The sequence below is a fragment of the Echeneis naucrates genome, chromosome 12 (assembly GCF_900963305.1).
Source record: "Echeneis naucrates chromosome 12, fEcheNa1.1, whole genome shotgun sequence".
In the NCBI taxonomy this organism is placed as follows: domain Eukaryota; kingdom Metazoa; phylum Chordata; class Actinopteri; order Carangiformes; family Echeneidae; genus Echeneis; species Echeneis naucrates.
In genome coordinates, this window is record NC_042522.1 from 7,618,862 (window position 1) to 7,631,173 (window position 12,312).

The 12,312-nt window shown below is 39.9% G+C and overlaps 1 protein-coding gene across 1 annotated transcript in view; it reads left to right on the top strand.

Annotated features, from left to right (window-relative positions):
- musk (muscle, skeletal, receptor tyrosine kinase) overlaps window positions 1-11,088 on the top strand; it is a 28,993-nt gene extending 17,905 nt beyond the window's left edge. Inside the window, exons 14-17 of the mRNA XM_029515415.1 lie at window positions 3,260-3,446; window positions 3,522-3,713; window positions 5,951-6,099; window positions 8,710-11,088. Of these exons, the coding sequence (XP_029371275.1) occupies window positions 3,260-3,446; window positions 3,522-3,713; window positions 5,951-6,099; window positions 8,710-9,404 (1,223 nt within the window). The 3' untranslated portion in view covers window positions 9,405-11,088. The remainder of the gene's footprint in view (window positions 1-3,259; window positions 3,447-3,521; window positions 3,714-5,950; window positions 6,100-8,709) is intronic.
- The last annotated feature ends 1,224 nt before the right edge of the window (window positions 11,089-12,312 follow it).

Genomic DNA, 12,312 nt, shown 5'->3' on the forward strand with positions numbered 1-12,312 from the left:
ACAATTCAATTTAGTTAAACTATCAAACTATCATCATTGATGTAATATACCATGAAAGAGCTGTCAAACAAATAAAACATAAAAAATGAGCATTACTCACAAACATGAACATTTCAATTTCAATCGTAAGTTCCCTAACACGAAATCCTATTGACAAAGAAAGACAGCCTTGGTCCCTAGCATCCCTAGCAGGTAATGGCCTACTCACTTAAATGATGCCTCACAATTTACTCACAGCCAGCACAAACATTGAAAACCTTGTCAATATACTGACCACACACAGGTCGCCGGCACTTGATGCAGGGTTTGGTTGTTTTGTTTTTCTTGCAGCGCATCTTCACTGTGCACTGCCTTCGCTTCCGCTGCTTTTCCTCTGTTGGAAGGGGCAGTGGCACAGCGTCAGCTGCCTCTTTCATTTGCATGTCGTCGCTGTGAAGTGCCTTACACAACTGCAGAAGGAAGTCACGCCTAGCAATTTCTTCTTTTGTGCAGCTCCGGTAAAGGATGCATGCATTGACACTGGCCAGATCCAACATGCTAATTTTCTTCTTCCTCCTCCACCCTGCCACTTTCTTTCCCCATCTCATTCCCTTTCCCCCTTTGAGACAAACAGTCGATAAGAGAGGAAACAGTTAATACTTTAAGATGTTTGTAATATTTGAGGCATCATTTCAGAAACATCTGTTTGTACAATATTACTTACCAATCTGTTTGTTCTTGGACATTCTTCAAAGTTGATTTTCATCAGAAGACTTGTTGGCTCCCAGGCAGGGGAGTACAGGGAAAATGTACATAAAACAGACATTAGGATGTGCCCGTCTGCACTGTAGTCGCTCACCCTCCACCGGTTTATCAGCTGGGTGCTTGCAGAACGGTACACAGGGGAGATAACTCTAGTAATAGAACTGTCATTAAAGTCTATACGAATGACACAGTTCCTACAGTCAGCCCTCAGTGCTCTTAGACTTGCCCTCCCAGGAAGAAGTGGAGTTAATATTAGTAACCTGCTGGTCCTTCCGTGAGAGGCAAGGGCTTGGCTTTCTCCCTCTATTCTTCCTCTACATGCTCAAAAGGTGTGTCTATTTCATGAGAGCAGAAGGTTCCTGTGTACTGAATAACAGGGAAGTCCTGAGAGCCTGTGGTGAGGTTGTGGTAAAGACTCATGATGGAGTACCTCAGAGAATTAATGTTGGTGCTGCTCGGTTTCTTAGGTTTGTTACCAACAGATGAAGGATTTGTCCTGGGTGAGAGAGGGTATCTAAATGGAAAAAGACAAAAAAGAAAACATTAGTCTCACTAGTCAGGATCATGTGACTGGATTAATTCAAGCCCCAATATTAAAGCACAGGGAGAGCAGGAATCTAACATAATTCATATGTTTAAACCCCCGCATTATTTAATCTATGTGAATTCTCTTTGTCACACCACCTAAAAGCACACAAATAACCAAACATTTACAAAGCAGTTTTTGTTATATACATAACAGAACCTTAATGCAAAAAATGTATATTATAAACTGTATAGACTTGTATAACGATGAAACTCAGGGGAACTGATGAATAATTTTGCTTTTATTCTATTCACAGTCACCACAAACAAGCTTTTAATAATAATCTGTATAATCACGGTGGCCTTACACTTCACACTGGACTTTTTCTGAAAACATGGTGCACGTGTTTCTTAACACATCAAATTTGCTCCAGCTACAGTTCCAACCCTGCTGTCTTATTCCGATAAAACTGAATTTAATGTTATACAAGGCAACGCTCTGTAGAGATGATGACTTTGAACTCAACAATACGTTGCTAGTTTTTTGTTTTCTTTAACACTGATCCACTGTTTTTTTTTTTCAGTTCCACTAAATCTTACTAAAGCGCGTTAACAGCAGAGGGGCGATAAAAACACGTGAGCACATGGACCCTAAATATTTCTGTGGAAGATGATAGATGGATAGATATAACTCCATTGATCCCCAAGGGGAAATTCACCTAGTCAGGAGCTCATTAAAATAAAAAAATAAAAAAATAAAAAACAAAACATTATCCAGTCAGCAGGGTCGAAATCTCCAGATATTAAGACAAGTACCTCAGACTGTTTAGTCTGTATCCTGGCTACAGTTTCGTGGAGAACTTCACATGGAACTTCAGCAGTTGCCTTGGCTGGAATGTACACAAGTATTGTTATAATATGACTGAATTCTCTTGGTACATAGTGTGGTCTCATACCAACTGCCATGAATGAAATATCTGGACAGCACATCTTCTCCTTGACAGTCATAAAGCCAGTCCTCCTCCTTTCCACCAGCTTTAGTGTCTCTGTCCATCAGTATGAGAAGTGAAGTCGGGTAGTTCCACACAGGAATCAGAGTTGTTTTGATTGAACCAGGTTTCAGTAAAACACATGAGGCTGCACTCGGGGTACACTGTCCGAGTCTTCACCAATATCTCCATCTCATCATGTTTGTTGGGCAGAGAGTTGACATTTGCCATGACGGTCGATGGCAGAAAGGGGTTATATCTCCATTTCCTAGCCTTCACCTTTGCACCAGCACAGCAACCATGAAAACACCTCTTTATCTCAGCTGGAATCGGGTGGCATCCTCCAGCTAAAGCATGCTAACCCGGCTGTCGACGCGCCGGGCCCAGTTGGACTACACTGACGTGACGTCAAACGCCGGTCCTCGGCAAGTTCCGATTTCCGACTTCGTCTCCATGACGCCAAATACATTTTCTTAGCATTTAATGAAAAACAGCTCGGTCGCCATCCTCGTCCTATACTTTTAATGTTATCCTCGACGGACCCTCCTAAAAAAAAAAAAAAAGAAGAAGGAAGTTTTCCTTAAATTCTGCTTGATTATTCCCACTTTTCCACGTTAGGGGGATGCACTGTATTGAAGAAACCATAATCTTTTCACCCAATTAAAACTTGAAATGAAATAAACAAATAAATATAAGCAGTATACTATAGAAAACAAGTCCATGTATATATATTTATTCATCGTTTAAACTATTAATAAACTCTTTTATTATGCTCCTTTTGATAGTGATATACAGCATATCAGTGTTTAGGAATATATATATATATATATATATATATATATATATATATGTCTCTCTCGCTCTCTCTCTCACTATATATATTTATATAGTGAGAGAGAGAGAGAGAGGTCGAACCCACTGTACTGGACTCACTAAGATATTTCCTGCGTTATGTAACTTAAATTAATGGTGTTGATGTTGACTTTGTGTCTGTTTGTCAGTAATGCAGCCAGAGTCACCGGGGCCCCATCAGCCTCCTCGCCTCCCTCCCACAACTACTGCATCATCGCCAGCTTACTCCATGTCCGTCATTGTTATCATATTGACGGCACTTGCAGCTGCAGTCTTCCTCACTATCGTCATCCTTGCCTGCTGCAAACGGAGGAAGCAATGGAGGATCAGAAAGAGGTAAAAGGGAAGTCAAGGCATGCAGCTTTTTATCCACCATTTCTATTCCCCCTTTCATCTGCTATCTGTCAACAGAGCGATGGAGACCCCGACCATGACCGCTCTGCCATCTGAACTGCTGCTGGACCGACTCCACCCCAACCCCATGTACCAGAGGGTCCCCTTGCTGCTGAACTCAAAGCTATTGGCCCTCGAATACCCAAGAAACAATATCCAATATGTTAGGGATATTGGAGAGGGAGCTTTTGGACGAGTTTTCCAAGCCAGGTGAGAGGGGAAGGTGAAGCAGATGGAAACGGGAGGGGGTGATAGATTTACAAAAAAAAAAAAAAAAAAAAAAAAAAAAAACAGTGAAAGAAGGTTACTGAGTAAAGTGAGAGAAGAAAAGGGAAAAGAGAAAGCCTACATGACAAACAAGAGAAAGATCTAAATAAGCGACATTGACATGCAATATTACTCAGAGTTATATTTAATATTGCCATATCACCATCATAATCCCTGCCAGGCGCTAACATGATAGAGAGGTGAGGCTCAACAAGGCCACTGGTCATTTCGGGAATTGCTGCGTCATTCACAAAGTCACAAGAGGAGCTGCTACCGGTGTCACTTACACTGCACACTGACATGTGCAGGCTAACATAATCAGGCTAAATACAAAACCTGGATCATGTGGTAGTTCAATTTGGGAAAACACAGTTAATGTTTTGAGTGAAATATGTTTTTTGGGTTGAAAAGCCAGCTGTAAGAAGATTGTAGATTCATTTCATGTAGAACAATAACCAGTCATTCATTCACTCATTTATTTATTCATTTATTTTCTACCACATATCTATTTCTGATTTGCGTGGGGGTGCTGTAGCCAATCCCAGCTCAAACTGGGTGAGGGGGAGATACACCCAGGACTGGTTGCTAGTCCATCACAGGGCCAACATACAGAGACAAACAACAACTCACACTCACAGGCAATTGTCACCAGCTAAACGTGTATGTCTTTGGATGGTGGGAGGAAACGGGAGTACCTGGAGGAAACCCACACAGGCACAGGGAGAACACACAAACTCCACTCAAAAAGGTCTTAGGCTGGGACTGTTGTGGAGCACCAGCGCCGTGCTGCCTGAACAATGACCATGATCTGCTTAATTCATGTTAGTATGTCCAATCAATGCAAAAGGTTTTTATAGCCTATAGCAAGATATTAAGAGAAGGTCATGTGAGTGACTCAGCATCATTAGATTTAATCTTCACTCACACAAGCGTCATGGCCTTTCACCCCTGCAACGTCTGACGAAAAGAGGAAAACAGGTTTTAACACAAAGCAGAAATGTGAGAGGCCTCAAAGATAAAGAGTCCAATCGAACGCAGCAATGTGGATCTTTATATTGTATATAAATATTACCAGAAGAGATCACTGTGATGACAAAGAAGACTTTTGATTTGTAATTAGGCGTTTCATGAGGCACAATGAGAAATCCAGAACTGTATCCTGAACTGTATCAAGTAAGTAATATGATTGAAGACAACTCTCAATAATTGTCCCTCACACCATAAACTATGTCTGTATAGAGTCAACTGCAATAGCTGGAGCGAGACTAATACACGATACGTGTCCAAAACATACAGCATGGTAGCCTGCAACAATAGCTTGCTGCATTTTGACGCCAACGTTGGCAGTGTGTTGCCAGCCAGGACTGTAGGATGTCCTTCTGTCCAGCTGGTAATCCCTCAGTGAAAACTGGAATGTTGTGGTATACAGACACCCCTGGGAACATTACACACACACACACACACACACATATATATTTAAATTACTATATTTTTAAAATCTCTTGCATGAGAGTGTAAAACTCAGTCTTGGCCTCACAAAAGTTGGACAAACAAACACACACGCACACACTCATATCAGCAAATGTGACCAAATAAAAGTTCTTAATAAACAGTGGACATTTCCTTGCATATGTGAACACTCAGGAGGACGGATGAACATGTACATGCACAAGCAGCACATGCTTTTGATTGTGTATGTTCACACAAGTACTGTACACATGCGCGCACAACATTCACAATGCCAAAAATAGACCCAAGGAGTAATTGACTTCTTCCTTGACAGACAGGCTTCTATCTGTAGTTTTCCCCGATTTGTGTGAGAGTGTATGATTGTGTCAGTGGTTGAGTGTTTCCATATGTGTGTATGTGTGTAGTTTTTGCATGTACAAACTATATCTGCACTGAGAAACAACTTGTTGGCTTTTTTTTTTTTTTGCCCCTGTAGGGCGCGACATAGGAAAAAGCTTGTGTGATCTATGTATGTTTATGTATTTCTCTTCTACAGGCTGACATTTATGTCCACTGCAATAATACAGTTGTACTGTTATGCTGGGCTGCTTGTTGGAAGATACATTCAAAACACATGGCCACAGAAATCTGGTTTGATTACCCAAAAACCTCATGATAATAAAATGTAAAATTTACAGCCCTCAAACTTGCCTCTCCCTGTTTTGTTGCAGAGCTCCAGCTTTACTGCCAGCGGAGTCTTTCACAATGGTGGCTGTGAAGATGTTGAAGGAAGAAGCTTCAGCTGACATGCAGAATGACTTCCAGAGAGAGGCGGCACTCATGGCTGAATTTGACCATCCAAACATTGTGCGACTCCTAGGTCAGTGTGCTTGTGTGCGAATATTTGTGAGAAAGTTTCTGGCCAAAACAAAATTTCCCAGTCACATCTGGATTTAAAATCATACAATTTCGAAGTAAGTTTGTTTCCTTGAGGGGGAAGGGGAGAGCAAAAACAGATGTTGAAAAACAGAAATTAAAAAAAAAAAAAATCATAAGAAAGACTTAGCAAAGGCAGTAGAACTGAAGAGGAAGAAGAGATAAACAGAGATAAACTCTGCCACCTTTTATTGAGTTGATACTATTAGTACAGCCAAGGGAGCAGTCAATCACTACAAATAAAAAAAAATTAATACACAAGTCACATTTGGTCTAGTCCTCTGTGTAAGTCCATATTAATCTTCAAGTACTGTCTTTTTCTTTACTCTGAACTTTGGAAAACGTATGACCTGAATGAGGAATAGTTCATGGCAAAAAAAAAAAAAAAAAAAAAAAATGTTTGCATGAAAATGAGCAAATCCTTTGATATTTTCGCCGATTTAAGTCCCAGCTCCCACACAGGTTATAATTCTGGATATAATTCACCTGAATAAAATCATTGTCCTCTGTTTCACTGCAGTACGATAAAAGAGAGATCCAGTCAAGATTATTTGTCATAACGAGATTTTCTTGACAATTAATGTGCCTTTCTTGCCCTGAGTAAAACAAATGCCACCCCTGTTAAAGTTTATCTACGCTACTACAATCAATCTCATCTAATATAAGCAACTGGCAAATATACTTCCAGGAAGACATTTCAAGATGCAATAAACTATTTGTCACTATCAGCGGGTAAATAGAGCCATTGGCTGATTATTGACTTTGCTCAGAAAAAGTTTGTTTACTTTGGTCTGTTTTACAGCTCCGGAAGCTGAAAGTGATTTTACTTTGAACCCCCATTCACCACTGCAGAAATAAAAGACCAGATGTATATCTGGTCATATTTATATATAAGCATGATGCTTTCAATGACTTTTCAGTGACATTCATTTTAGGTGGCCGATCGTGTGGCACACTAACGGCAAAGTCTCGGGTGCACATGAAACTGGAGATGATTCAATTATTTAGTTAACCTCTAATTACTCTCTGGACTAATAATACACTGTTAATCATGCATAAAAATATATGCATCATAAATATCATGCAGAATGTAGAGACAACATATGTCCGCATGTCATGGCTTTGTTGCAGGATGGGGGGCCTCTGTGTTCAGTATATTTAGCAATGGAGTGAAACATTATCATTATTGCTGCTAAATTACAGCTCCCTAACCCAGGGAGCAGTATTCAGGGCCTGTCCTCTGTGACACATGGGACTTGCTTCCATGTTTGCTTATGTTGCTGAAATGGGCCACACAGTTAAAGATAAAGCACCCCAGACTCTGATATTACCAAAAGTGACTGTGTAGCTTCATACTCCACAACAAGGCATGACACATATCATTTATTTATTCCAGCTGTTCATTCAAGCTTAATGATATACAGCCAAATATTCAAACTATTCACTCTCTGCTTTCAGAGATTGCCCAGTTCCATTTGTTGAAAGTATTCATGATATCATTTTATAAACATTTTCCCAAATCCAGCCTGACATATTTGGCGTTTCAGGAGGATTTCCGCTAGGAATTTAAAAACACAGTTGTGTGTGTGTGTGTTTGAGTTGACGCTGAGAGGATGTTGTGGCTGCGCTGCTGGCCGGTCAGTGAGGTTCTAATTCATGCTTCACGCAGAAACAGAAGCAAAAAAAATCTGTCCAAATTATGATTATGGGCAATATGACTCAGTACATTTCATCGCACCGAACACATACAGTACACTAGTCATGCAGTCAGTGGGACAAAACACAGGCATGATCTGTAGTGCCTCAATTTGTTGGCTGTAGAACAAGAAACGGAAACTACTGTCTGACTCTTGTGGGGCATTTCTTTTCTCACTGGCAAACCTGGATTTGCTTTTAATTTTTCCAAAGAGCTGTAAAAAAGTCAAGTTCTGAAGTCTGTGTTGTGCAAAAGCCAGCTTACACGGATGGCACCACTACAATTTATGCAGGGTTATTGGGATTCTGCACAGCCTGAACAGTGTGCGCTCTAATTCCCCTCAACAGTGCACACTGCAAAAAGCGTTCACAGGAATGCATAAACAAACACGCAGACAGCCACTCTTTTATAGAAGTAGAGTAAATAAAGTCAAATGAATTTTAATGAATTTAGAGTTCAAGCTTTTCCAGAAATAAAAAACAGATTAATATATATATATATATATATATATATATATATATATATATACAACATAGGTTCAAAAGAAGAGCAACCACATAATATTAAGGCAACTAATGTCAAACTGCACAGACTGTACATCCTCTATGCATGAGAGTTTATTTATGAACATGTACACATCTTGGCTTCATCTGTGTTTATGTCTGGCTGGAATATATATCTGCCTCTTATGGTGAATGAACTCATTGTATATGTGGGATTTAATGATGTCACCAATGTGTTTATGTGGCTGAGTCTTTGTGGGTGTTAGCTCAAACCTCTGTGGTTAGAGAAGCCGTTCTGTATTTTCTATGTGTCTTAGAACATGAAATAAAATCTCTTTTATCTGCCTTTTACCAGGCGTGTGTGCAGTGGGCAAACCCATGTGTCTGATGTTCGAGTACATGGCCCACGGTGATCTCAATGAGTTCCTGCGTCGAAGGTTGCCAACCCAGTCAGTGCACACACTGAGCCGAGCCAGTCTGTCGGGTCGTAGCTTCTCCTCTGAGGCGGAGGCCGGGCCTCTCTCCTGTGCTGAGCAGTTGTCAATCTCCAAACAGATTGCCGGAGGGATGGCCTACCTTTCGGAGCGCAAGTTTGTCCATCGTGACCTAGCAACTCGTAACTGTTTGGTAGGAGAGGAGATGGTGGTGAAGATTGCAGACTTCGGCCTCTCAAGAAACATATACTCTGCCGATTACTACAAAGCCAATGAAAACGATGCAATCCCCATTCGCTGGATGCCCCCAGAGTCTATTTTCTACAACCGCTACACCACAGAATCAGACGTGTGGGCTTACGGTGTGGTCTTATGGGAGATTTTCTCCCACGGGATGCAGCCATATTACGGCATGGGTCATGAAGAGGTTATTTACTATGTGAGGGATGGTCACATCCTCTCCTGCCCTGAGAATTGCCCTCTGGAACTGTACAATCTGATGAGGCTTTGTTGGAGCACGCACCCATCAGATAGGCCCAGCTTCAGCAGTATACATCGGATACTGGAACGTATGCATCACAACACACTAAACATCAAGACTGAGCCTGACTGCTAGCCTGGGACATTATCACAAAAACACTTCTGTCCTTGCGCAAGAAAATAATGAGTTCCACATTAATATAGTGCCTGAAGCTTCACTTTAAATGAACTCTTAACATTAAGCCTGAGCATATACTGAATACCCCTTCAGCCTTTTGCCTTGCCTTACTTTCTCTCTCCATCCCGTGTTTGCAAGTGACTGAGTAGAGTTTGTGATTCATTCTCACCATTGGCTGGCAGAGGTTTGGCCCTTCCCGTTGGCCATCGCTCCTTCTTAGTTTTCACACTGGTTTCCATTTTCAGATGCCTTTAGCAGCTTCTTTGCAAAAAAGAGAAATCTAGCAACTTTTGGGACAAACCTGAATGACTCACCATATAACAGAGTTGTCAAGATTGGCTTGCGAGAGAGAGGAGAGCTCTCCTCTCTCTCCATCTACATTGTTTTAATGAGTGAGAGTGAGTTCAAGCCAGTAAACAGAGCAAATCACAGCAGGGTCTTTGTCTTCAACTTCTGTGTTTGGTTATAAACTCAGGATTTTAGCAGCAAAGCAGCTTGATTAACATGTACTTGGTGTGTTTCAGTCACTATTGCATAAGAACATTCTTATAAGAAGAGCTTTGTTGGAAGTGTATTATGTGACCACAGAGAAAGGAAAGATAGCTAAGGGCTTCAAGGGACTGAATTCAATTGTGATGAAATGATGGTAAATTAATGTACGACTATTAGTAGCGATTAAAGACATTTAGCTACTTTTCCATGAAACTATTCATCTATGGGGGTTCCACAATAGTTTTCAACTTTATCCTCAATTTCACAAGCTGACCATGAACGATCCTTATACTAGATCTTGCCCTGGTCTTGTTCTTTTCAGGAGAGTCCATAATCCATCATCATACTTCAGTTAGCATATATGTGTTTCCAGCTTCTTTCAGTCAGAATGCTTCGCCAACATATGTCCATCATACAGCTCTGCTTTTGTTCCATAAAACCTTAAATGCATGCATGAACAGACTCTGACGCTGACCTCAGAGCCTCAAACTTTGAAGACTTGAAGCCCTTTACAAAGCAGATATTACCCTTACCACTGTAATTTCACAATTTAGTGCTGTATCCATTGCAAGCAAGATTTTTTTTTCTCTCTTTTACTATGAGCTGTCAAAGTGTTCCAAAATGATCTGATGACTAAGAAAGTTAGACAGTGAACTGAACATGACAGTTAATGCTTCAGCAGTACCTGAGTTTTTTCTTGCTTTGGTCACCGGTAGCAAATTCCGCAATGGCACAAAATCAATTTAAACTAGTGCTATTGATTGGTGTTGCTATTCTATTTTTGGGCATTTTAAATAGCTGTGGTGGCTGGTGAATCTAAAATGAAAAACAGAAAATAAAAAAATATGAGGACAAGAGGGAAATGAAGCCACAGCAATCTGTTATTTTACTGTCTGGTTACTTTCTTACGTATAATTCAAAAATAAGCCATTAAACAATGGCATCATTGCTATAATGAAACAATCATTCATAAACAAAGTTAAATGGAAAATCATTTTCTAGTCAGTAAATCAGCTGACTAGAAAATCTTTTTCAGTAAGACTTCAATTCTTGCTGTGCTTTTTTTTTCTTTTTTTAAAATCAGCTACCACCAAAAGCTCAAGAAACTGTTCCACTCACTCGCACAAGTAGCTGATGCTGCTTGACTACCAAAAAGAATCTAATGGGTACGGACTAATTGTGAATAAAATCTATTTTTTTGGTCAATGGTATTTAAAAGGAGTCTCTGCATGTGGAGATTTTTTGGTGAACATGTATTGAATCTGAAGTTATTGTCAGATTATTGATTGGTCACAGAGCATGTTCTCTGGTCTTGGCCACTAACAGACAAAAATAAAAAAAATATAATACAATGATGTAAGAAACCTCTTTGCCCCATGGACTAGCCACCTCTAATATATAAATGTTTTTCTTCTTCATCGTGTTGTTGTTGATCACTGTCTCTTCTGTTGTTAATGACACCTTTCTGGTCTTTGGCACCCAGATTTTGATATAAAATGACTATGTGTCAGCACACAGACACACACACGCACACATAACATGATGATTTTCATGTTAATGAAAATGCCTTTGATGAATGAAATGTTTTATTTCTTTAAAAACATAGTGTGATTTTTGTTATTTGTTACATTACATATATGATATGATTTTGAATATATTTCTTTGCATTGCAAATAAAGTTAAAAAATAAAATTACCAAACGTTTGTGTTTCAGATCTGGTAAAGGTCGTCATCGAACATGAAGGTGAAGTTACATGAGCAGTGAATGAAGCTGATTTGCATGATGATAACATGAGGACCACAAAAATTTGCCATATTAATTTCCTGCATCGCTATTTTCCCGTGGGTGAATCATAATATTCCAGTCTACTTGAGATACTACATCTTGTGTGATGCTGGTTCTAGAGGGAAGGCTAAGAATAAAATAATGAAACAAATAGTGAAAAAAAAAAAAATCACTTTCATAGTAGCGAACTTGAATTAATTTAAAATGAGCCCATATATTTTATTCATATCTTGTGTATAGAAATGTTTAGCGCTGCACTCGGAAGGTTTTGTGACAATTATAAAGCTCTACATGCCCTTTAAATGTCATAGTACAATCAAGTGAATGGCTGCCCCTCAAAAAATAAGTCAATAAATAAACGGGTGGCTGCGGTCTGACCTAAGCTACTGTGACCAGTGTGGCTTTGTGGTAACAGTGTTGAACAACAGTAACACAAGACCTCATCCACAGGCATATCCACAGCAAATGAAACATACCCCAAAACTCCCATAGTATTATTTGTAGGCCAATTTTAGGCCTGAAGAATGATATGTGAAGAAAGGCTGCACGTGAGACAATGTTTTGTCTCCATACGTGGATTTGAATGTG